The following is a 27,053-nucleotide window of genomic DNA, read 5'->3' as shown; positions in this document are numbered from 1 at the left end:
ATATACTTGTACTGACCACAGTTAGCCTTTGGGAACTTTGTCCTTTTTGGATAGATAAAGAGGAAGAAACTTGCTTTCAGTATTTTGAGTAGAAAGACAGAAGTTGAACTGTTAAGTATTTTAACTGCACCATTATTTCACTTCAGGTATTAAAAACTTCACATAAAGTTATCAAAAACATTTATTTCAGAAATTTTATGTCAGCTGTTGTACACAGAATAGTTAAGAACATTGTCTTTAACTCAAATTCAGCTTTTACTGCTACAATAAACAGTCACTCTTACTAACACAAGTAATTTAGTTTATATCAGAGGTTGAAAGTACTCATCTAGATCTCACACAGATACTGAATTAACCCAACACACCACTGTAAAATGGTGTTTCTGCTGCTTGTAAGTGCCAGTTTAGCAAAAGCATGTCATAACACTACATGAAAAAACACATTTAGGAGATAAATGAGAAAAATAAAAGCTGCATCTTAATGCATGTGTGGCTGAGGAACACACACATGGTCTTGCAGCAACTGCAGCAACGTATTCTAACATGAAATGAAACAAGAAGATGAAATGCTTTGCACTCTAACTTCAGAAACTGAAAACGTTTGTCAAGGCTAAGCAGAAAAAAAATTTTAAAGGAAGTCAAAGGTATTCAAAAGAGTGTAAATGGCTTTGTATTCTGTAAGGAAGAATGAAAACCTTTCATAGAAGGAGACTGTGATGATCTCTGATCCTGTCCAAATGCAAATGGAAAACTAAAGTCATCTTTTCCATCTCCAAATGCATGAGAAGTTGATTCCGAGGGGAAGGGAAAGGCAAATGCATCCTCACTTTCTGGCTTCCCAAACAAGCTTCCTATATGGAATACATATTATATTCATTATTAGATTCAGTTAGAGAGAATACTGCATCCAGCATGTTTCCTTAATAATATATTGTGCCCAACATCCCTCTGAGCATCAACCTGCAGTTGTGTTTATTCCTGCACTAGAAGTGGTACTTCCAGGGGGTCATTATTAGAATCTACAGGGAATGAAGTGTGAAGAATTTGAATGATTTATGGCAATAAAACACTTCTGCATGAGATATTGTGCAACAGAGGTCTTTGTAAACAAAACCTGCAAAGGTGTTTCTTTAGAGAACGACAGGATCCACCACTGAAATACTTGGAAAAACAAAGCTACCAACAGAAAGACACATGAGTTTCCATTTAGTAACACAGAATTCACAAACCTCTCTTTAAAATAGCTACATATGCATAAAACCTTATATGCATTCACTTTTGAAAGTAGCTTTGCACGTGCAGCACTTCCAAAAAAAAAAAAAAAAGAGAAGGTAGGTTACTGTTCCCTTCAGGAAACTGTTTGACCAAGGTAGGTTACTGTTCCCTTCAGGAAAGTGTTTGACCAAGAATAAGTTTTGGTCCTCTTGCTATCAAGAAAAAATGGCTTTTCCTTTCAGTCAATCCAGGATTTCACAGAGATGGTGTCAGTGTCTCTGGCTCACTCACACTGAGGGGAAGGTACTGTTCAGTAAGTCTGACTCTCTTGTGCCATTTTTAAACGTGTACCTCCAGCAGGTTACACTGATGAAAGTCAGTTTATTATTGAGATTTCCTTAATCAAATAGAAATTTTATCTTCATTGTAGTTGCGGTAGGAAAAAACCCCAAGCAGATGTGCTCTTTCCAGCACTAAGTTGGTAACTTCAAGATAGAGTAGTATTTACCAAGTCCTACAGCTTTTTACATCTCTTGAGTTTGCCTCAAACACACCTACCACTGTCCCTATTTTTTTTCACACCTTTTTTTCCATGACATTTCAGACCTTTGAAGCCAAACATGCAAGGAAAGATTTAAGCTAGTCAAAACACAAATGAGCACAATAAAACACTGAAATACATTATCACAACTGAACGTCCTTCCAGCCAACCTAAGGTGCACTGTTAAGCAAGATCATGAGCTTGTCAGTCACAGAAACACAAGAGTGCTGGCACATACAGGCACATCTGAGTTTCAGACTTACCAATGTCTTTGTGTGGGGACAGAGGGTTCATGTTTCCCACAGAATAATTTTCCTCTGTCTGCAACATAAACAGACGTTTTATTTAACAAATGAGAAAGACAAAAGATAAGATCTAATGCTGCCATGTAATATACTCATTCCCTTTTGGTAAGAAGACATTGTCTCAGTGTCTTCACAGCTGTCACAAAACCTGCATCTAAAGGTACAGGTCAGTCCCTGAAGCTGCAAAGTAAACCCTTTGATAGATGCGTGCAAAGACCAGCAAACCTATCTGCAAACACACTCCCTCTATTCTAAAAAAAATGTCAGACTGACCACAGTCCAAAGTCTGATCTGGCTCACTGCTACATTTAAAAATGAGAAGATTCAAATTTATTTAATTCTGTGATGTTTTAGAAAACCTCTGAGCAACAACACAATTACTTCATACTGAGTAGGACCTGATATCGCCAGAAAGTGTAGCAGAATAACCACTCACACTCTTGAGAAGAGTTCTTAGGCTAGATTTATAATAGATACTACAGTCCCTCAAGGCTCCCATCTAACTTCAGACAATCCCATGTCTGCTACAGCCTGGTAAACTCTTGGGTTTTGCTGCTGAGCAGGCACAAAATACTGTGGGTTCTGATAGCCTTAGGTGCCTTAATACCTCACTCCTAAACAATTCACAAACCACTCACCAGTGTGTTCTCTCCTACATGCAGTTGATGCTGGGAGATGCCAACCACTTTTAATGTGCCAAACACAAAATAAATGGAGCTTTCCCTCATCCCTCCTCCAGCTCCTATCTAGTAATCTCAAGACAGAGCACACCCACTGAAACAGGAGATACCTAGTCTCAAATCCCTTTTTTGCATAATGGGGTTGAATCTACATTGCCAGCAGGAGACACCTAACCCCTGCACTATGCACCGATACCTGTGTATGCTGAATCCCTAGTTATCTCCCTAATCTCCCAGGAGAGAAAAAAATACCTAACCTACCTAGCTCCTCCATATAAGTATAGCTAATCCACATTTGCTCTTTAACACTCCTAACAGATAGTCCTTCCTTCCTTTTCTCACTGTTCCTCATTTCACCAAGGCACAACCACACAGGATAGGCATGTGAGCTGTGAATTCTGCCAGGGAGCCTAAACTTTGCACTGCAATGCTGAGCCAGAAGCCTTTTGGTGAATCTAGTCACCTGTATATTGGCACAAGATCCATATGGGAAAGATTCATACTTGGTCAGAAGTCATCATGGGGGATTGCCAGGAAGGGGGACATCAAATATAAAATTAAACAAGCAATTAAAAAAATTGTTTGCTACAAAGATAACCAGTCTGAAAAAGCTCATTAACTGACCATGCTGTTTTCTTAGCATATTAGCAGAAATTTGGTGTTCTCAAGTACTCATATTTACCTCATCAGACGAATTTTCTGCCCCAAACACAGAAGAATCGAATAAATTAAAGCCTGGAGACTTCTGGGAGAAGTTAATGAGAGAAAAGAAAGCAGGAGATTTTGATGTTCCTTCATCACAACCTAAATTTTGAATGCTGTAAAGATAGGAGGGAGAAACTAGATTAATAGTTTTTAAAACAACATAGATGTGGGTTTGTTCTGGTTTTGGTTTTTCTGGCTTGTCACTCTTTGAGAGCCCCATAGCTTCCATCAATTATTGCTTTTTGCATCACAGGACAGGTAACACAAGTCTTTAAAGCAAAGTGAGGTGTGTTTTTACAAATTCCCTTACCTGTTAACAAAATAAAAACTGTTTAGAGATAGAAACCAGTGTAACAAATAACTCAGGAAAAATATCTGAATATTTTCATAAGAGCTTTCTAGAGAAATCTTTCTACAGTATCTTTCAAAACCAGAAGAAATGTTTATGCAATAAACATCAAAACAAATTTTTGCTCAAAATGGAAGTAAAAGCAGGAATCATACAAGTCAAATGGAGGTATTTTGGAGAACTGGGTTTTCTTCCCCTGTGAGTCAGGCATTCCTACAAACTCAGGTGTTTTAGGTGCTCTTAGAAAAGGTTCTGCACTTTCGTCTGCTGTGTCAGAATTATCTTCATTTGCCTTAAAACCTGTGTGCATGTCCTGTTAAAAAGAAATATATGATAATGTTTATGGCATATAAAGTTTCCCAAAATATCACTAGTCCATTTGCCTATAAATATGTTCATCATCTGGTTTAGGGTTAGCAAGTTTGTTTTATTTTAAGGAAATAAAAAAATGATTGATTGGCTTCTCATGGGTTGTTTGCCTTATAACGAGTCACTTTGCTAATTTCTGAGAGTTACCTCTTGCTAACTGATTCAAAAAGGTCAAAATACTTTTACTCATCTAAATAAAAAGTTACTTATCACATATGAAATACTTTGCTTACTTGAGGCATATGTGAAGGATCCTTTGGCTCATCATCTGCTTCTTTATCCCCACATTTGGCCTCTTGGTTTGCTGTACAAAAAAGACAGCACTGCATGTATTGCATCAGCATGTTAAACAGATACATAGAAATTACATTGTGGGAAAGAATCCTTGAGAAAGGTTTGCTAACTTGGCGTTGCTGTTGGTGAGGAACTATTCTGCCTGTGGTTTTCACAATAACCCACTTTGTGGCTGTGTCCATAATAATTACCTCTTGTTCTGCCACTTAGTCTCTATTGTTAAAGCATTACTCAGGCTGCTTCATGTGGTCTGGTGTGTTCTTCAAACCTACCCATTGTTCCCTGAGAGTGCTGCTGTCTAATGCAGCTATTGCCCTCTGAGAGTGCTAATACCAGTCAATAGAAACCAGGTGGGAACAATACAAAAAGCACATCCATGTGACAGCGATGAAGTGTAGCTTAGAGAACTGGGCACAAGCCAAGATGAGAAACGAGAAGGATGTTATCAGACTTTCTGCTCTAAGCTTCAGGCAGTGCAACATTTCAGGCACTGTGGGTGTGTTTATAAACACAGTGTCCTGTTTATAAAAAGTATAGACTATAGTCTTTTGCATGAATCTAAATTAGCACTATCATTAGAAAAAAAATATTTAAACTGCAGCCCAGTGCCTTGCGATTTCAAAACCTATAGGTGTGTTTGTAACTGCCCTGATGTGTTTCTGTAAGCATCATCTGTGTATTTCTTTAGTTAATTATCATCTTTAATAATCTTTATCTGGTGCTTCAAGATTCCTGTATTACTGGGTTTACTATACCCTTTCTCTTTGCATTTTCTCATGCCTTCTGGGCAGGTTTTCAGACTGGATTTTATTTTACCCAAGTAATTTGAGACTAGAGTGTGAATTCACAAGAGATGTTGGAAGGTTCCTTGCATTAGCAAGAGTCAAGGCAGAATTAATGCCACATTACTGAGCAGTTCAGTCTCTATTTAAATTAGGACTCAGCCTGTCTGATATACTCAGAGTTTGGACTAAATAATCAAGGTGGAAAAGGAACACAAATGGTGACCCACTTAATACCAGAACAAAAATTTGGCCCCAGAATTTCTTGGTTTATAGTTAATGTGATCCAGATTTATCAATAAAATGACAATGGCACTTTACCTATTACTGCATTTTCACTCTCAAACTGTTCATTGGAAATCGACTGCTTCGGAGGATTTGCCAGTCTAAAAGACAAAATATACTTTTGGTCTAAATATGAATTATTTCTATGAATTTCAATCTCAAGAATGAAAACTATGTTATTGAAGAAAATTACCTGAATTTCATCTGGTTCTGTACACTTGCTGTTGATGGAACTTGGGCAATCTGTGGGTTATTAGTCCCTGCAGTGTCAATAACCATCTAAACACACCAAAAACATTCAAATGAGGCAGGAAATAAAATCTTCACTTCAACAATATCACTCTGATTTCTCCTCAGACCATGGAAATCCTTTCTTCTAACCACTCTTTAGAGGTCAGATAATACAAAAACATTTTGCTTGTCTTTGCTTCACCTCCATTTTGAGAGCATGATGCCCAAACCACTTCTATATAAATTTTGTAATAAAGTCCCAGTCACAGCCCTGATAACTAGATGTGAATAACAAACTTCTCTATGACACAATTAGAATTATGTAATTTACAAACTTCGTCCAGGTTTGCTACTTACCCTAACTCATATATCTATTTGTGCCTTAAGGGCAGAGTGGCATAAGGAATCTGTGCCTCAGCATCAGATAACACATGATTTCATAGAATCTTCTAGTTCTGGTTTATTTTGAATCTGCAAAATGTATCAAATTGAACTCAATTCAGGGTAGGGGACAAAAGAGCTGGTCCTGCCACTCCACTCCTGTAGTTTACAGCACACCTTCTCTGAAGCATAGCAACTTTCTTCCAGTCTTTTTATTTTTCCTCAGACTGCATCTTCTTTTCCTTGTTGCCACCACCCTTGCTGAAAGTTCTCTTAACCTTGACTTACTGCTTCCCACTATTGTCTAAGTGCAATTCTAGGTCCCAGATTCCCAGCGTCATCTCTAGATTACCCTAGCAACAGCCCTTCCCTCATCCTCATCATGTCTAACTCCTTCCACCAGTCACAAATCAGAATTGTTTGATATTTCTTCTGGTCTAGTTCCACTCAATCTAGCCACTGCCCTTCATGTTGTCTTATCTTATAAAGGCTTCATCTTCTCCCACAGGCTCCACTCTAAACCATGTAGTGATTCACTCACTTCATCTTTCAGTTTTTTGCAATTCTTAAGAAAATCATAGCTGGTTCTGTTAAGTTTTTAGTTGATTTTTGTCATTCATTAAAATTTGGGTTTAAATAGATCCAGCAAGATGTCCCTTAGAAAGAAGGTTTTGATGTGGAAACTTCCTCAAGCTTCTATACAGCAAACACAGTTACAAACTATTTTATTCCCCATGGCCTCACCTTATCCTTTGATACCTCAACTCTTTATAGGACCTATTGGTCCTATGAATGTTCTTGAACTTAATGAGGCTAATAGTTGTTTTCGCAACTGTTGTTCCTCTAAATTGTTCCTGGATTGGTTTCTTGTGCTTGAATATTTAAAATATGAAGTTACAATACACTGCACCATTTCAAAGAAGTGCCATAGGAACTATGTGCTTATGGGTGAGAGGTAGCAAATGGAGTTGTGGAACTCTGCAGCGTACAAAGCAATGTTGTTTGTGGTTTTATTCCTCTCAGCCCAGATTCTCCCCTGATTGAACCTCAGAACTGGCCTGCTAACTGTAGGCTGTTCTGTGTAGCATCCTGCACATTTAGTCCTTTATGGAATCCTTCACTATGGAGGAGATGGCTGGTGATTAATTGTAGTAAAAGACTGAGTTCCTCCTTTAGAGTTCCGAAAATTTCCTAATATGACCGAGTGAATCTACAAAGGTTATTCTAAATTTTTAAAACTATTATACAAAACTAGTTGGAAAGATGTTCCGCCTCAGGCTTGATGTGAGAATGTTTGCTGTGTCTACCAGTTGCACTTTGCAGGAACATACATATTTTCAGAATGAAGAGGCACCAAAGAAAGGTTTTTGTTGGCATTACCAAGTAACAGTGTGTCAACAAGTTTTATGTAAGCTATAACAGCACAAGGTGTACTTGAAGTGGTTTAAATTTAAACCACCACATAAACCAGAATACATGATCCCATGTTTTCACCTGTGGCAGAGCTGCATACCTGTGATGAATTTTCTGCAAGGCTGGAGGAGCTGCTGGTGGCCACTGAAAGTTCCATAGGTTTTTCCTTTTCTTCTCTCCCTAAATTAACAAGCATTACACAATATTGTCAATAAGATGAAGTGTCTGAAGCATGGCATTGTTAAACTGAACTTGGGAACAAAGCTTATAAACTTTCCTGTTAATACAGAGTGAAAAGAAAATTATCACAAGATATGACAGCATCAATCAAATAAAAATTGGTTAATGTTTCCCGTACTAGTGCAAACAGTGCTGAGGTTAGGATTCAGATTTTTCTGGCACTGTGCATCAGGTGTATCTGTCATGGTACTTTACTTTTTGCACAGATAGGAGAGGAATCAGACATAGAAGATTTCCAGAACATAGAGCTCCCAACTTCCATTGAAACCCTGACCTCAACTATCACAGCAGGGGCAGTTCACTAGATCTGCTATCATGGATTACCCCTTCATTTACACAAAAATAATCCAAAATCCTCACTGACAGCTCTTTAAACACACTGCACCTGTCTCTGATCGTTGCTTTGAGAATCTGATACTTTGTACAGACTGGACTAACTTGCGAGGAACGCATGGGACGTGCAAAGGTTTGTACAGCTGATGTTTCTCACTTGGCAAAGGGGAGTGTTCCTGCTCTTCAAACATCCTAAAGGAAAATAAATTTTAAAAAAGTAGGTTACTCGTTGTAAACAAAAGAATCACAAAATATAACTGCTTCAAATATGTGGAGTTTTCAAGGGGATTGGATGTTGTCAGGGAGGTTCTACCACTTTCAGTACCAGTAGCTGATAAAAATTGAGGTTTTCTTTAAATAATATTACACTGAAAATATGACTAAAAAAAGAAGCCATAAAGAAGTAATAAGCCAATTATAAGAACTCTGATGACTTAAAGTTTTTCAGTATCAAAGAAAAGTGTTAGTAGTTCAGAGTTTTACACTTTGATTAAAGTACTTCATTATTGTGGTTCTGAAATCACATTTAACACTTAAAAACACTTTTTCTCTCTCTCTGAGATTGTCTGGAATACTCACACTGCACATACAAAAGAGAAAACTGCAGCAAGTGTTTTCACTTGTGGGGTAATTATCTGTGGAGGGTAAATAGCCCTTTGCAGTGTAGAAAGACAAAGGTGAGCAGAACAATGAAGGGCAAAGTGGCTATTTGGCACAGGAACATTTGCCATTTTTGAAAATAATGAGTTCTATTTTACTTCCCTACTTAGAGCCTCTGTGCTTCTAGTTACAACATCTGATTTGTAGCTGACTAAACAATGCTGTTCTGAACAAATGAAAAACTGAGTCAGTGTGTTGGTTCTTCTTGAAATTTTACATGATAAGATAAAATGTAGGATGAGCTTTATAAGATAGTGTGGGGTAAAATTGGCAACACTCATAAAAAATACCAAACTAGAAGCACTGGTTGAGACATACGGACCTGTCAACACATTGAACTCCTATACATACATGACTGTGCTCACATAAAACTGTGAGTGTACCTCAGTCAAGTCACTCTGATGGAAAGGACTATGTTCACCTGTAGTTACATAGACACCTAGTGCTGTGCTGGATTGAGGTCGAACAATCTATATAAACCATATACCACTTAGTGCAGCAACCAAAAAAACCCATGAATATGATAGATTTTTATGTGAAAGTGTGCTCAGGTGGCCAAGAAGGCCAATGGCATCCTGGCCTGGATCAGGAACAGAGTGGTCAGCAGGACCAGGGAGGTGATTCTGCCCCTGCACTCGGCGCTGGTGAGGCCACACCTTGAATCCTGTGCTCAGTTCTGGGCCCCTCAGTTCAGGAGGGACATTGAGGTGTTGGAGCAGGTCCAGAGAAGAGCAATGAGGCTGGTGAAGGGACTCGAGCACAAGTGCTGTGAGGAGAGGCTGAGGGAGCTGGAGGTGTTCAGCCTGGAGAAGAGGAGGCTCAGGAGAGACCTTATCACCCTCTACAACTCCCTGACAGGAGGTTAGAGTCAGGCGGGGGTTGGTCTCTTCTCCCAGGCAACCAGCAGCAGGACAAGAGGGCACAGACTCAACCTCTGCCAGGGGAGGTTTAGATTGGATATTAGGAAGATATTTTTTACAGAGAGAGTGATCAGGCATTGGAATGTGCTGCCCAGAGAGGTGGTGGATTCACCATCCCTGGAGGTTTTCAAGATGAGACTGGATATGGCACTTAGTGCCATGGTCTAGTAACCACAGTAGAGGTGGGCTTGATGATCTTGGAGGTCTTGCCAACCTGATTGATTCTATGATTCTAATTTAGTTGCATTAATTGCAGATAAACCTGTGGCAAGAATAACTAGTAACTAATAACTGCCTGTGAGGTTTTGTGAGCACAGGGTTGGCTCTTCATTTATATTTGCATTAGAAGTCCAGAAACAAGTACTTTTCCAAGAATTGTATTAGCAAGTTTCTACTTTGAACAGTAAAAGCTAATCACTTGTAATGCAAAAATACTGAGAGAACTGCAATAATCTGCCATGGAATCTCCTTTATGTGAAGTTTTAGTAAAAAGCTCTTGCTTAGAATGTAAGTGATGGAATTAATACAGAACCAAATCAGAAAAAAAAATAGAATGGAATTAAAGTTCTCTCCAACATTTTACAAAAGCAGAGAGAATGAACATGACATATGCCACAGCACAGCTCAAGATGCCAGCCTGTCTGTGTAATAAATATAATCTCTGATTGAGAAATCAAGACCAGAGCTTCAAAAGAGTTGAGTCCTATTTGGTGACTGATGAGAACTCTTGATTTGGATAATTTAACTATGATACTTGTCAGTGTAATTGGTGAACTATCACTAATCAGAGAGAACAGCTGGTAAGAGCAGAGGAATCTGTGTTTTGCACTCAGCCTAACCAACAACTACCAGGCTAGCAAAAAGTGATTCCATCTACAATGCTCCAGACCTTTCAGAAGAGCAGTTACCGCTGCCATTCTCCTGGCCAGAGGAGAACATAGATATCAGCACCTATTAATTGACTTGCAAGTTGGCTTCATGTATGGTAGCTCTCTGAAGCATTTCATGGGTATTAATTTGCACATTGTCCTGCTCAGTACTTTCATTGCTCTCCTTAGTTCTTTCCCTTGATGCTGCTGGTTTCATGCTGGTCTGCACCAGTTCGTGGAGATTCACAATACAATTCCTTTTTCTTCTTCTTCTTTTGTGATAGAAGATGAAGATATCTCTATTTTCTTCACAAAGCTGTCTTTGCTCAGTACTAACCTTATAGTGACTGCAGGACAGCTCATAACAAGCTTCTGCCTTGGTACCCATATCCTGATGTTGGATTTTTGTACAATGCCTTGAGTCTGCAAAGGTTTCAATTCATATAGCTCATTTTCTCAATATATTTCCTGCTTATGTTGTTGGGGTTTTTTCCCACAGTGGTTATGATCACAGCTTCACAATATACCCACTTTTAAAATCAGTAGTTACTTCAGCAGGCAATTCTATGCTTTCTAGTGAAAAGCATAGAATTTCTTTTTTTACACACTAAGGTCAAATGGGGATTTTTTAAAATAATTTCATACCATTTTCTACAAGCCCTTACATTGTGGATATCTTTGACATAAAATTTGAATTTTACGCTAGGAAAAACCTTTTGATTCTAATCAAGTCATAGTATTACACCATATGCTGTACACAGTCTACTGCCCAGGAAAGTGGTGGAGTCATCATCCATGGAGGTATTCAAAAAACATGTAGATGTGGCACTTAGGGACATGGTTTAGTGGTGAACATGGTGGTGGTGCTGGGTTAGTGGTTGGACTTGATGATCTTAAAGGTCTTTTCCAACCTTAACAATTCCGTGATATCACATCAGTGTACACAAGGAGGCTAAAAGGCACATGAGTTAGGACAGACTCAAATGTTTACAAGGCCTTAAAGCCATGACTCAAGCCATGAAACTATTGCTTCAGTAAGTGTACAAAAAAAGATCTCCTTGTATGCAGACTTGTCAATTACAAAGAGCTTATAAAAAGGTAGAACTGGCATAAGGGCTTAAACAGTAAAAAAAAATCACTTGTACAAATCTTTCAGACATATTTTCAGTATAAAATGGATTTTGGTGTAGAAGTGTCAGCTCAACGGGAGATGTTTCAACATTCACAAGGACCCCAGATGAGTGTGAGATAGTCCTGATGGTGATTTTCAGTCATTGTAATTGAACTCAAATTGAAGTGAGTCCCAGCTGTAAATGATCACTGACTAATTTCCTAAGCCATTAATCCTGTCTATGGAACTTTCACTCATGCTTGTTTTTAAGAACTAAATTAAGAGTTAAATTTCTTAAGTAGTTCAGAGGTGAAGACAACTGACATTGACTCCTTCCCCCATTATGCATTTAGCAGAGTTAATGTATTTTATCTCTGAATGCACAGTCACTGTAGCTGCACTCAAAACTCTTAACACTACTCACACAGTAGCTGAGGAACAAAGGTTTCTACAAGATGCTTTTGAATTGTGTGTGTGTGGATACATTGAGCTCCTAAGAATCAAAATTCACCATCATCTTAACCCCCAGAAACACAAAACTTTTAAAAATCCATAATTAAATCACATGACCAGGGCTAGAGAAGCTTGACAGTCCTTGTTTAGCAGCAGTTTGTGTTTTGTGGCAGTCTTTGAGTAATGCTGAGGTGGCACTCAGGGAAAGGAGAAAGTACTCAAGCAAGGAAAGAAGTCATTTTGCAGTTTACCTTTCTTTAAACTCCTCTGGCTTCTCCAGACTTTTCTGATTTTTTCCTTCCATCATTTCAGTATCATTTTGTTCTTCTGTAGTCTCTTCAAATCTCTTAAAAGATGCAGAACAAATGGCATAAAAATTGATGAAACTTGAAAATCTATGGCTGTGCTGCAAAGGTTTGCTAAACCTGATGAATCAGTGCACAGCAATAGAATTTCTGTAGACAGGACCTTCTGAAGAAATAAGCAGAACAAGGTTACAGAGGGGCAATACCTTTTGTTGGACCAACTGTAACAACTGGAATAAACACAGAAGTTTTGGAACACAGACTCTATGTAACTATCCAGAACCAGGAGATGCTTGCATGGTCTCCTTTCATAGTTACAAACAAACCCAGCACATCCCTTCCTACTCTATGTTTACACAGCACATACCACGTTAGGATTCTTAATCCCTGACTATGGGTGTCAAACAAGATCACAAAATATAAACAGAAGACAGCACAATATGCTTCTATCAGCACAAGGAGTCCTCAACCATCTGGTCCAGAGAGGTGAAAGCATCCAGATGCAATGCCACAAAAAATTACCAAACCTTTCCAAGACTGGCCTACTGAGCTCCTCAGACTTAGAAGAGACCTTCTACAGAGGAGTGAGTCCAAATACTGTACTGAGAAAATCCCTTTTTTTGAAGATCATCCCTTGGAAATCAGTTCTGCTTCTAATCAGTGGAACTATATTGATCTCTGTCTGAAATCAGCCAGTTTTACCCCAGTATTATATACCCACATATTTATTTGTGGGGGAAAAATAAGAAGGAAAGAAGGATTTTCCATTATCCTTATTGTAAAGCATATTTAGTTAAACACAAACCCTTGCAAACCAGCAGGACATGTGGAAGCTCTATATTCAAGCCCTGGGGCTCACAAAGGGGTGGCCCTGCTCTATTTTAAAGTGTGCTTTCTTGAGCTAGCACGAAAGTCATCATGACATGGTGCCTTGATAGAAATTGTGGCCTACACTGAGGTTAACAGAAAGCAAGTTATAAGAGCCTTTACACTCATGGACTCCTCTTCCCTAAGAACATATAAGTGATGCTATAGAAACACAACTATAAGACTGGAATCACCTGTTGGTCTGTGTGAAAATACACTGATTTTTGTGTTTCAGAAAATACTATGGTAGGATGTATATCTCCATATGTAACATGCATTTATGTAAAACAAAGTACAGTTACCTTTTTGAAATAATTAATTTTCCTTTCTAATTCTTCTGCTTCTTTTTGCAGCTCAGTGGATTCCTGTGCAGTAACTGCAGCAAGCTGTAACATCTCCTGTGTTTTTTGCTTCAAAGAGGCACTTTGATGTTATGGAAAACAGATTTCAACATTACTTATTTCCAGCAAGGGATAGAATCAGATTCCTGAGCCCTCTGTGCCATATGTGCAACTGTTAGAGGTGAGAAAGCTGTGACAAATCTACATTTCCTTGGCAAATCTTCAGATCCAATTTCTCCTTAATGAAGCAATTTGATGGACATAAAACTGAAGGAGGGAAAGTCTAGGTGATCTAGTGAGTAGGTGTCCCTGCCCAGGGCAGGAGTTGGGACTAGATGATCTGTAAGGTCCATTCCAACCCCTAAAAGTCTATGATTCTATGATATTGTTAAGTGAAATTTTATTTTCTTTCCTCAAAATGCTCCCATAAATTTAAACTGAAGTGTTACTTGACCTTCAGTTTTCTCACAGAGAAATGCTAATGCTGCCACTCTAAACATAAATCTTTAGATAATTGATATCTTCTCTAATAGAAAGTTGTGAAAGATAAATATAAACTTTCCTCCCTGCCAACAGCATAAGCACTCAAGTCAAGGATACATGTGTACAGCCCAGTCATTTATGGATTTAAAAGGAATAGCCTCTGCAGAAAGAAAATTTGATTTCAGGTAATTAATTAACAACTCTAATATTCTTAACAAATACAAGAAAAATTACTAGATCAGAATCAGTTGTCTTTACTTAGTATAGGTGACAGAAATAGCACAATAACAGTAATGCCATTAAAAACCCCACTAAAAGCACTAAAAAGGCATGAAAGTTAAATTTAAAGAAGTTCAATCTAAAGGAATTTTGGAACTCTTTTACCCCAAGAAGCCCAAAGGCAAACTTCTCCCTCTTACATCCATGGGTTGGAGGAAGGGACAGCAGTATATATACTCTACATTCTTGTTTACTGCAGATTTTTTTTCCTAAAAATGGTCTAACTAAAAGAGCTTTTTATTAGCTTAAAATAAACTGTGGAAAATTAGCCAGAAGATTTCTGTATGGAACTGCATTTCAATGTGCAGTTCACTACCCACAGGCTGTATTATAAAGCTCTGACAACAGCAGTACCCAGAATATCTGAGGAAGCATCTTCTTTCCACTTATATTTTTCACAGCGTTTCAAAACTCTGTTTTGTATCTCTTCAACTTCCTTCTTCTTTTTATAATACTCCTGGGCAAGAGCAGTTCCTGTATATTTTTCTCTATATTCCTTCAAAACTTCTTTATATTGGGTTATGTAATCCTGATACATTTTCCTAGAAAAAATACATGTACTTTAATTTTTTCACACGAAGCCATTGCTTATAAAGCTAAAACTATTAATTTATGGCATTAGCTCAATTCGATTTGCTGCTGTCCCAGAAAAAAAAATATTATATTCAATATATCACTATTTGACTTTATTTTTTATCTCCCAGCTATTTTCAAGTAAGGCCATGCTGTGTGTAACAAAGAATAAATACAGTCATGATGTGAAAACCAGTCAAACTTCATTGTTTTGAGAGGAATGCAGACCATACCGTGCTCAAAGGCAGCGTGGCAGATGACAAGTGGGTTTTTCCCTGTGTAATTATCACAAAACACATTGCAGGCCAAATTCTCTGTTGGTGTATTTTGGCACAACTCCAGTGGTTTCGGTGGAGCTGTATCAAGCTTACAGTAAAATAGAATTTGGCCAAACATCCCAGATTTAGAGCAGCCTGATCCACCACTGGGCTAAGAGCTGCCTCCAAGGAGATGCTGAGTAATCTGTGTCTGACTCAGGGAAGCCTTAAACACACACATTAGTCACACCAAAATAACAGGACTATTCATACTTTAGGTTAAGCAAACACTTCAATGTTTCATTGGCAAAGAGCCTGAATGTTCAGCTCCTTGTAGGTCTGCCTTGTAAATTCATGTTGCACTAGTAAAATTTCACTGACATCATGTGAGTACACAGCTATGAATTCCTGAAGTAGGTAACATCAGTTCATGTTCATGACATATCTAAAACTTTCAAGAGGCTTTTGGGAAAATTCTGCTATAAAAACAAATGCCATAACAAGGAACAGGATGCGACTCATCAAATAAAGCAGAAAATGTATGTAAAATAATTAGAGTGTGCTGCTGAGTGTTTGTTCAGGTGTGAACAAAGGGGTGTCACGGCTGCAGACATCCAGCCTGTGCTGGTAACACACCTGTGTCATGTAACTGGGAAAGAAACATTACACTAAGTTGCTTGATGTTGCAATATGTCAATCTAAAATCACAGAAGGTGAAGGAAATGTCACCCTGGAAGGAAAAGGTTATGTGAACAACGAGAGAGGCGAATTTAAAACTATTAAGTTATTAGTACACCTGTGGATTAGCAAGAAATTCCTTTATGGAACAAATGATGGTGCATAATGGCAACTAACTGCAGAGATCCCTTTGCCTCCCCCATGAATAAAACCTGCATTAAGGAGCAGCTCTCGCAGTATTCCTCTGAAAGGAACACATTAACACATTTTATCTCAAACTGCTGTTAATCACTTCATTGCAGCATGGCTGAAAGGCAAACAGTCCTGGCTGCTTAGCCCAGGCAATGGAAGAGAGAAAAACTTGTGTCCAAATTCTATACTAGAAACTTCTGCTCTTATGAAAGAAAAACAGAAGTCACAGTGGGGGAAAAAAAATCATAATTTACAAATCAAACCACACTCCAGGCACTAGTTCCTGTTAAACTGTCTGAAGCTCAATACATTTGCTTGGGGGAAAGAAGTTGTAAATCAACACTGTGAAACCAAGGAATTGATACTTCCCAAACATCATATAGAAAATTACATCAATTTGATTTTCTACAGAGGTGTTCTCAGGAACAGAAGCTGCTTGTTTTACTCGATATTTGTGTACACTGTGTGAAATTTCCCAGGGATGAAAGATTAAGAAGATTTAGTTCTGTTTAACTTAAATGATACAAACAGCAACTGAGGGGAAAAAAAAAAGAAATTTGCTACTATGTAATTAAGAATACATCCCAGATAAATTTAAATAATATAAATAAGTAAAATAATCTGTTGTGGCAGGTACATTTCAAGCTTCTGAAAGCAGTCATCAAACTTTATATTCTCATCCCAAAATGTATTTTTCACAGATTATTATTTATGGCCATATATGGTTCGGGAGTCTTGAGAAATTGTCACTTGTTTAGTATTTTTCCTAGGCAATTTACATCCTCTACTTCATGAAGATAACACAGACTATTCAGATTTCAGCACTGTTCACTTTAAAGTAATTAGAAAAAGAAGTTTTAATTACAATGGGAAGAGGAGATAACTCACACCCCTGAACATTATATGGATAGTGATTTATTCCTCTTTCCTTCTTCATGTCACTTATTTTCAGGATGAACTTCCAGTTCATATAAACATTCCCATATGTTCTTGAAACCAATAACAATGCAAAAACATGGACCATCTCTGAAACCTCCATAATAAGTGCCTAATTAAACCCAAACCGATCTGCCCATCCTACAACAACATCTTTCCATCTAAAGTAGGATGTCCTCAGTGCCCCCAAATCCCAGGCTAAAAAGCACATTCAGCTCATAAAGCTCTAAATATAGTTATTTTTCCTCCCAATTTAAATATTTAGAGTTTGCTGAATGCACATCTTGCTGATCCGAACACATCACCAAATGCTTCGGTGCAGAGGGACTAGATTTGAGAGCACTTTGGAAAAATCCATGGATTAAGTTTATTTTGTGATTTGTAGTCATGATGTCTTATAATTAAGCTCAGGAAAACAGATCAAACACTTCCATGTTGGAATTGAAACTAGTTATCTAAAGCAGCAATTTAAAAGTAATGCTTCTTTGGCTTGTCAGCTCAAATTAGTGAGAGCCAAAATGGCTTAATCATATACTCATAGAAAGCCAATTTAGCCTTATTTTTCACCAAATTCAGAGCTCTGAACAGGAAGAAGACAGATAAGCTACTAACTGAGTTAATTAAAGGCTATCAGGCATGAGATTTCTGCTGTCTTGGACAACTGGCAAAAAAAACACTTACAAAAGACTCAAAGCCAACATACAAAATTACCTAAATTTGCAACTCTAAACTGGTACTTAGATATCTGGAGAGCTCTGCCATGACTTTTGCACCGTGGGGCTAACCAACTCTTCCCCCTCACGAGCAGATCAGTGGAGGTGAGCAGCCTCCCTCAAAGATCAATTTTACCCCAGTGTTAAATAAAACTTCTGAGGGTTTCCTTGGCACAGCACATGTGGAGCATTCCAGTGAAAATCTTCAGGGACTAATCCTTGTCCCACTGTATGTAGGCAGCTACACTGCACAATTAATTATTACTTTTAAATGCAGGCTCTAATTAATGAAGAGGAAACACCTGAGATGCAACTTACTGAACAGAATTGACCTGCAATTAATTAGTGCTTACTCACAGCTGGGCTTAGGATGGTTTTAGACCAGGCTTACCTGAGCCACTCACCCTGTGTTTCAGGCTCCAGGATAGAATTTGTTGCTTTGTAGTTATTTGGAAGAAATATGTATACATATACACAGCACTATACAGAAACCTGATTTGTGTCTTCTAATAATCATGTGCAATTCATATTCATAAATGAAGAAAAGCTTAAAATTATCTCAATGTTCATGGTAGTTATCTGAAAATATTGTTTTTATTTCCTGGGCTTTTCTCAACTGTTAGGCAACTGAACAATGTTCTGAAAAATAGGCATTTGGGGAGCAATTGAATTTGGAGAATCCATATTTTATCCTATGAGATCGGTAACTACGAATAACGTATAACCTTACAATAATGCAAATCAAAAATTCTTTTCATTACTCAGTCACCTAAATCACCCTGAAAAGTTTACAACTCTTTCCTGCAGACAGCACTGTTTGCTGACTGGTTTAGTCAGGTTAGTAAGTACTACTGCTGGAAACCTCATCCCACACGACCACAGTTACCTCTCATTTTCTGTAGCTTCCTCTAAAGCTTCAAGTTCACTTTTCAGATATTCTCCATGCTTGCTAAGGAGTGCATAGGTGGGCTTCCAGCTGTGCAGGGAGGGGAAAAAAAGGAAAGACTATAGGTGGTCTTTCTTAATAAAAAGCCATTCAGAACCGAAGATCCAGTTACTTTAGTAAGGTTCCTACAACAAATAATCCACTTAACGTTCTGAAAGTCAGATGTAAATGGGTTTCGTACAAAAGTCTTTTAGTGCAAATGGTTATTTTCTTAAGATTTGAAATTCAAGAAAATCACAATTCAAGATATTACATATATAAGTAATTATATATGAACACATGATTAAGAAAGATTACAAAGTACTTCTTAGGGAATGAATAGACAGCTTGACGAAATTTTTGTGCCTAATGCTAAGCAATTAGGCATCTAAATCCACCTATTAAGTACTCAACACAGCGCCATCAGTAAATCCTTTAGATATGTAAAATCCTCTTGTTGAAGGTGTCCACAACTTCATTCTCATTGGTATCACCAGCAGCCATCTCATTCCTAAATGCAAGCAGCAGTCACAAACTCGAAATTTCCTCCGTTTGCTAAGCATGTCCTGCTCAGAAAATATCAAAGTGATTTTCCTCCAGCAGGATGCTGTAGATGGTACTGAAAGCACAGCAACTTCAGGGAATACATGAAGGACTTCTGACAAGGAAAATAATAGTACTTTTTCAGCATCCAGTTACTAGAGATTCCTCCTCCTTGGATGTGGGAAATCTAGAAAAACAGGCAGATAGACTCTCATTCAAGTGAAATTTGGATGTCATCTTTAGGAGAGGCACGTAAAGAGCTTTTTGAAAAGAAAACATCCTGCATGAAAAAGGATGGTGTAAGGTGCATGAGCCGTCCAGGCCTGGATGTCTCCTCCACTCCCTGCTATAAGAGCTAGCAAAAAAAGGCATTTGCAGAAAAAGCTGTAACTGAGCCAATGGCCAGGGCACTGCTCAGTTAAACAGGGTAAGAAACAAATTCAGAAACCTCTGTGCATGGAGCCTCCAAACAGCCAGTAATGACTTAATAAGACTTAACAGACACCACAGTGTTGTGAGGTGAGGGAAGGAAAAAAAATTACTGAACTCTACTGAGCTAAACAGGTTTACGTGCCAGCACTGTGCTCCTTCAGAGAGAACAGCTCCTGCAATGACATAGGTGTCACAGGTGACTTCTGAGATATTGGGAGCTGAGATTCAGCTCTGAACAGGCTGCGTGGGAGCAGGACAGAGATCCAGCTTCTGATGAGAAGAAACCCATATGCTCCCTCCAAGGGAATCTTCTACAGAAAAATAAAGATAGCACAGCCTCTCTCTAGTCAGGGCTTAAAGTGATCTATAAATTCAGCTTTTGTCCAGAATGCAAGATACCATAAGGCAACACTAACACCTACAATGAAGCTTGAGTGGTGCTATCTGTCCCAGGAGATGCGTGCACAAACCCCAGATTTAGGAACACATGCATAGATACTGTCAAAGCTAAATGTTGAAGAAATAGGAGGGAAAATCCCTAGGGACTGAAGATACTAAGTGAATCTGGACCAGCAGAGACGCATTTAAATAGTTACATCAACAAGGAGGAGGGGGGAAATGGGAATACAGAACAAGGCTGCAGCTGAGCAAAGCAAATAATTCAAAGAGCAACTAGGGACGTTCAGCTCATTTTGTACTGCATGAGCAGGGCAAGCACAGGGCATTTTTGGATATGACTGTGCCCTATGGTTCAAAGCTGGAAGGTTTGTGGCATGCAATCACACAAAGTATGAATGTCCTTTTGAAAAACCACTCCAAGGGTGGAATGAAACGGAAGGTTCAGTAACAGTTAACTTAATGCAATTTTCATCAAGAAAACAAATAAAAAACCAAAGATCTGACAATCTGTTGAACTGAAGTCCAATAATCTTGGACTCCACGTGGTGAGACAACACAAAACACAATCAACATGTATAACAGCAGTGAGGTTTGTCAACACAACAGTTAATTGAGAAATTGCAACATCCTTCAGAAAACTTAGCCCTGTTGGCACAAATTGTTTGACACCACTAGTGACGCAATTACAAAATGTTACTTCACCATTTTCTACTGCAAATTCGGCATAAAGATGAATTTCTAAAGGGTCAGATTTTTTCAAAATCAGAAACCAACATAGATATATAAAGATGTACTGGCACAATAACACTGACGTTCTACTCAGAAAACTCTGTGCCTTTCTTTGGAAGAAAACAAACCCAAGTTACAAAAAAGTCATAGAACTCCTAAAAGTACAAACCATGTGGTCTGTTAGATTTTGTGTACACATCTGTGGACATGCGAAAACATGAGGTACAAGAGCACTGGTTTGGGAACACAACAAGGTATGCAGGATTCAAGTAGCTCATCTAGTAATTTGCTAAAAGCATGTCTGTTCAGGGATTCTCTTGGTAACAATCACATTTATTTCTCCTTCCCTTCATCAGCCAGGGGATAAAAGAAATCTTAGTCCACATTAATCTGAAGGAAAAAATATATCCTGTAGTTCGGCTAGTGGGACAAGACAACAATCTCTTTTCCAAGTTAGCAATGTTCTGAGTTCATCTGGCTTTTTAAAAGTGAATTTATTAATTTGTTTCCATGAAATCTCACCATCCTTGCACCTAAATTTAAACACTAGAAGAGAAACAATGCAATTGGAACAGGTTTCAGCAGCAGCATTTCTCCCCTTATTACTCTGGGATCAACAGGTCGAGTCTGAATCATTAAGGAGATTAAATATTGGGGAAATGTCATCTGTTGTCTAAAAATATGGATTTATTTTTGCTCATTTTGTGCCTTCAGTTCTTTGTTACAAAGATCAATATGGATTTCCTTAGAAGACGCAGTATTATCCCAATACATCTGTCTTATGTATGATGTTTTCTGCAGACTTGATGAATGTAAGAATCCTGCATTTTGCTCCAAGTCCCCAAATCTGCTTCAATATACTCATGCTGTAACCCAGACAAAAAGTTGGTTCTTTGGGAGCTCTGTTGAGCATCACAGGCAATTACTGAGCTGTGAGGGTGTTTGTGACTCCATAACAATATCTGAATTTACAAAATCAACATTAGAATCATGTCCAGTGTAGATGGAGTGTCAACTAGAATAAATTTTGGAAGTTTAAGATGATTCTACTGTGTAAGTGCTCTAATTGTCTGGTCTTATAGCTGAGGCTTGTTTATGGCAGTGTTCAGGATGTCGTTAAATGACATTTCCAATAATTTAAGACACAAAGTCTCTACTCTTCTGCAAGCATTGTCCTTCTATGAATACATGCATTCAGCAATGAGTCACTTCTCATTTTCAGTCTCTTTACACTAATGCCATTAATTATTCTTTGTAGGACTTGAGCCAAAACCCATTGAATTCAATGATTAAAATTTAGATCAGATCCTTAGTTCTACCCTTAATTTTTTATTTCTTCATTTGCATCACTTAACAGTTTGTGATTTGCAAACAGATCTGCAACCTCAAAAAGAGATTGAAGGGAGTAGTGTGAGTGGTTTCATAAAGTTACAAAAATGCTCATTTTGTACCACATTAGAGGCAAAAATTTAATGCAATGAAAAAACGGAACTTTCTTGTCAAGTTCAACTCTTTTTATAGATCAGTAGGGTATGGGAATTCATTCAAACAGCTTGTCACTACACCCACTTCATCCCCTAATGATTCCATTCTTTCTTCTGTTCTCTGAGAGTCCAAAATAAACCCAGAAAGGTCCCTGATGCAATCTTTACTTCTCTCTTTATTCTTACAAACACCCACATTCTTCATTCACAGAAAGAAAAATCAAACCTATGTTATAGATATTTTTATTCAAGAACTCACCTTTAGATATAGAATTGCAAGAAAACAAAACAGAATTTGCTAACAAATATTCAGCTGCTGAGGAACTAGACAGATTGGGGAGAGATGAACACTGCAATGGATTTTATCATCTGGGCCACACTCTGTATTGCTAAATTCAGATTTGCCTTTTTAGTTACCCTTGCAAACACCTGAGGTTTTCATATTTAAAAATTAAAATTTGTGTGTCAGGAAGAAAATACTCCTTGTACCCAAATTGTTGCTTGAAAAGCTCCTAAGATCCAAAAGTGATCTGCAGTTAAAACTTGCACTAATAATCTGACAGAAATATCTATGCAAATAAAACTGTGAAGTGCAGCCCATCACACTCATTAGAACAGAGTGGCTAAAGAACAACTTTACAGTCTGCAGTGAAAATTGTACCAAAACCTGCAAGCAGAAACACTCACGTGTATGCAGAGGCAGTTATGACACATCTAAGAAGAAAATATGTATAGAACAAAAAGAAACATGAAACATTTTGTGGAAAAATAGAATAAAATATGTTCCATTTCCAGAAGCCTTTTTTAAATAGTATTCTTAACATTGGTCATGTTTGACAGAATTCAGATACATCCAAATAAAGAAAAATTATGTTTCTATTACCTGACTACATGAACACTTTAGGATGCTGCAGAGACAGTAACTGTGACCTCTGAAAATTGTTGATTCTAACAAATAACTAATCCAAGATCAAATGCAGTTGGTTTTAATTTAATTTATTTTCCCCGGGGATGGGTAATACGCAATATTTATGCCTTAAAATTTTCAGTTTGGAACAAATAGGAGAATAGTAAGGTTGTTTTTAACATCATTCCTGTCAGAACCCACACACACATTTTTTTCCAATCCTTCCTCACTCACTTTCTTCGCAAATCTCCAAGTTCAGGCTATGTTATACTCACGCATCACAGTTCTTCTTACTGCTCTCATTTTGCTTGTGTAAATCAGCAATTACATCTTTGCTGCTGTTTATATTTTCCTCCAACCTAGCAATCTCATTCTTTTTTTCTGTGATTTTTGCAGTATACACTGAAATCGAAAAGTAAATAAATAATTATATTCATTGTAAAAAAATCCGTTAAATAAAAATTCTACATTCAAAATTATTAAAAATGTCTTCCAAACTACTTCATCTCCATGGTGCCAGGTGAGTGAACAGCCTGCAATTAAGCAAAGCAACAACAGAGTCAAAACCTGTGGAGTTTCATCTGTGTGGCAAGTGTCTTAATTATCCTCTGATAATTTGAGATTGACTTTGGAAGAGAAAGAAATTATTTGTGCTGTTTGTGAATCCCAATCTCTATAAATCTGAAATAACTATTAGTGGCAGAAATCAAAGCACTCTCAGCAGTTCGAGCTGAGTTTCTGCAGACACCAGAAGCAGCGTTCAGGGAAAGCAGGGTAAGCCACTGTGCCCTCGGGAATGTTTGCAACTGATCGAAGCACAAACTTGGGATAAAGATCTCTTTGAAACGTTTGTTTTCTTTTACAGGAGTCCAGAAACACAGATGTTTTGACTGGGGAAGCTGATTACAATAAGAGGAAAATAAAAACATCACTGAAGGTATATAAGCAAATTATTAGTGGGAACAGAAACAGAGAAATTAAAATAAAAAGGAATTTTACTCAGGGTGAGAATGTGTAAAGTATGATACATTAATGTAGGGCATGGGTTAATTAATTTTAAGAATGCATTATAATGACAGATTCTCAAGGACTGTGATATTTGTGGAGATTCTTAAGGCAGACTCTTCATTCTGCCTGTTCTGACAGCAGAGAGCTGGTAACGCTTTGTGAATGAGTGGCTAGTAGAGAATCCACAGTGCTGAACAGGATCAGAACTCTCTTTCCCAAGTCAAAGCTGTGATGCTCACCTTGTCAAGCAATGAGCACAACTATGTGCACTTTTTTTTCTCTGTGTTTTTTCTTGGTCTTTTTTGTTTGGTTTTGCTTCTGGTTGGTTTTTTTTAACTTTTTTCACACAAGGTGTCAGATTTACCAGTGCCAAATCATCCCTTGCTATCACTTCTGCCCTGAAGCACTAAATGCCAGAGTAGGTGGCCCTGCACAGAAGTCAATCACAGACTTCCTGCCCGTCTCATCCACTCAGCCGGGAACAGCATCTTAGTTATGCCAGGTGCGTCTTGAGTTGTTTGAACTACTGCTCTAGAACTTCAGGTCATCCAGAAGTTTGGGTCTGGGTTTACACTACTTGCTATATATTCACTTGCAACAGCACCTGCATTTATACCAGCGAACAAACCTCAGAGAGAAACATCAGTCAGTGACAAGCAAAAGATTCTCAGAGTAATATCTTGGTTTATCCTGAATATCTTCATATGTTAATATTTCCCATATCTAAAGTCAGTAACTTGCATTACTCAGCATGAAGTACAAACACTGGACAACTGACACAGGTTTTGTGTCTGTAAATAAACAGGTGTGTGTGGAAGTATCCTGCACATAACTTGTGGAGATTCACCAAGATACATCGTAACTGTATAAATGCAATATGCACTTACCATTTCATTTAGTATTTTCTATAGATGAACACTTCTGTGACAAGTGTGGGTTGCTCTACTCACCCTTTGCTGGTGGATTGAGATCCATCTCACCCAACTTTACAGTGCAGAACTGGACACCCATGGCTGCAGACACACTCAGCATAGACCAGCTGATGTTTCAAAGCTTAACTTTGTCAACCTACTTTAGACTCTTTCCTCAGGATAAGGTGAATCACACCCTGAAAATGCCTATTTCCCTCCACTGGTTATAAAGGACTGTAGCCAAAGAGCCTGATGAATCTCACACCTGAATTCTGAGGTTGAATGCTACAGCTGTTCTTCTGCCAGGTAATACACAGAGAGGAGATGAAACCAGTGCTACTATTTCTGGGTAAGTTTTGGAAAGATTTAACACAAACTTCTATAATTCTGTGTTGGTTGTCAGTTCACACATATTTAGGTACCTCTGAACTGAACACACAAGCAGCTATGCCGTGTTACTACACAGCCTTTGGATTTTCCCTGAGCTCATTTCCTATAACCTTCCATAAATGTTAAGAAAAACCTCATCTCTAGGTTCAATTATTGTGACTGAAGAGTTAAACCAGAATTCTAGGTGTGCCAGATTTAGTGTTACTGATGTTTTCATGTTTAAGATGCTTCAGTTTAATACTGATAATCTTCTTAATGACTAAGTATTTGCTTGGATATATCAGTGAAGATTATTAGTAATGTTGTCATCAAAAAGATCACCAATTAGACCAGAATTCTCTCTTGTTCTGTTTCCTGAAGGTTATGAGCTTCAATATCCATCTATGAAGTACCAATGGTGAGCACAAGTATCCTCAAATTGTCTAAAGAAGAGTTTCTGTACCACAACCAATCCTGAGAGTGATTTCACATAGTAGCATGATTAAAAAACAGTAAGTCAAGGCATATTATGCTGTCTGTAAGTCCTAGAGGGAAAACAATTTGATGTGGAGCAACACTTTCTCTTTGGGTTTAGTGTTGTGAATTTCAAATAAAATAACCAGCTGCTTGGTTGAAAAAAAAAAAGAACAACCAGGCACGAGTAGGTAGCAGCAACTGAGAGAACTTTCATTATTGGAAGAAAACAGAAACAGAGAAGAAGCAGTGAGGCAGAGGTCCAAATCTGGAAAGAACAAAAAACATGAAGAAAGAAAGGGAGGCAAGTGGCAGATGTATTGAGCAAGCACAGCTGAATCAAAGAGCTGCCAGTGACTGCGAGGAGCTGCAGAGACGGAGCAGGAAATGGCGCAGCATGAAACTGGCTGTCCGTGAGGCAGCTGAACGGCGTCAGCTAAAAGTCGCGAGCAAAAGCAAAGTCTGCTGGGGAGAATGAGCAAGTATTGATGGCAAAAGACGAGACAGGGTGAAAGCAGGACACGGGACAGCTTCCATTGTTCGGCTTGCTTCCGCCCCCGGGACACAGAACATGTCCCAAGGCTAAGGGAACAAAAGGAGTGTTCAATGTCTAATAAAATGATAGTTTATCACTACTCACAGTTTATCTGTTGATTCACATGTTCCTTAGCGTAAGAAGTTTGTTCTACCTGGAAAACTTAAGAAGAAAATTAACACTTTATGACTGTATATACAGTTTTATAAAAAGTTATATGTGAGTTGAGCTGTGATACAAACGTATGAGCTGTGATACAAATGTGCACGATGCTGCATTAATTGCACAAAGTGATTAACGGTTATGTTAACAAGATATCTAAATAGCAATTTCTCTCAGCACCTCTCTCTTTACCCTCTCAGCACCTCTCTTTGCTCTCACAGCTAACAAAACTCGATGAAGGCAAAGACCAAAACCTTAATATTGTACATTTATTTGAAGTCCATATAACTATTTAAAGCAGAAAATACTGGTACACGTATTGCATTAGCAATTACTAATTTAATATAATGTGGTATAATGACCTACCAAGCTCGAGCAGAAGTTTGTCCAAGTTCATCAGAAGCCTGTCACTCAT

The 27,053-nt window shown here is 38.1% G+C and overlaps 1 protein-coding gene across 1 annotated transcript; it reads right to left on the bottom strand.

Annotated features, from left to right (window-relative positions):
- Positions 1-648: 648 nt before the first annotated feature.
- On the bottom strand, positions 649-27,053 carry LOC103801372 (chromosome unknown open reading frame, human C14orf39). The gene is made up of 17 exons (XM_009073785.1): positions 27,005-27,053; positions 26,582-26,638; positions 23,455-23,581; positions 18,647-18,736; positions 14,766-14,953; positions 14,250-14,292; positions 13,611-13,731; positions 12,388-12,482; positions 8,176-8,315; positions 7,651-7,730; positions 5,719-5,804; positions 5,562-5,626; positions 4,398-4,468; positions 3,951-4,108; positions 3,424-3,559; positions 2,020-2,077; positions 649-851 (listed from the first exon to the last, which is right to left on the bottom strand). Exons 1-17 carry the CDS (start codon positions 27,051-27,053, stop codon positions 649-651), a joined length of 1,767 nt encoding a protein of 588 aa, XP_009072033.1.

The sequence above is a fragment of the Acanthisitta chloris genome, unplaced genomic scaffold (assembly GCF_000695815.1).
Source record: "Acanthisitta chloris isolate BGI_N310 unplaced genomic scaffold, ASM69581v1 scaffold2094, whole genome shotgun sequence".
Taxonomy (NCBI): domain Eukaryota; kingdom Metazoa; phylum Chordata; class Aves; order Passeriformes; family Acanthisittidae; genus Acanthisitta; species Acanthisitta chloris.
Note: the sequence above shows the minus strand (reverse complement) of the source record. Positions and strands in the feature narration are given on the sequence as shown.

What these genes read in the sequence shown, in the direction of transcription:
- LOC103801372 (XM_009073785.1), bottom strand. Translation starts at nt 27,053, where the DNA reads ATGAGTGACAGGCTTCTGATGAACTTGGACAAACTTCTGCTCGAGCTT. An exon ending in AGTAAGAAGAACTGTGATGC is followed by an intron (nt 18,737 to 23,454) that starts GTGAGTATAACA and finishes CTCCCTGCACAG; the next exon opens with CTGGAAGCCCACCTATGCAC. An exon ending in AATGACTGGGCTGTACACAT is followed by an intron (nt 13,732 to 14,249) that starts GTATCCTTGACT and finishes ATAACATCAAAG; the next exon opens with TGCCTCTTTGAAGCAAAAAA.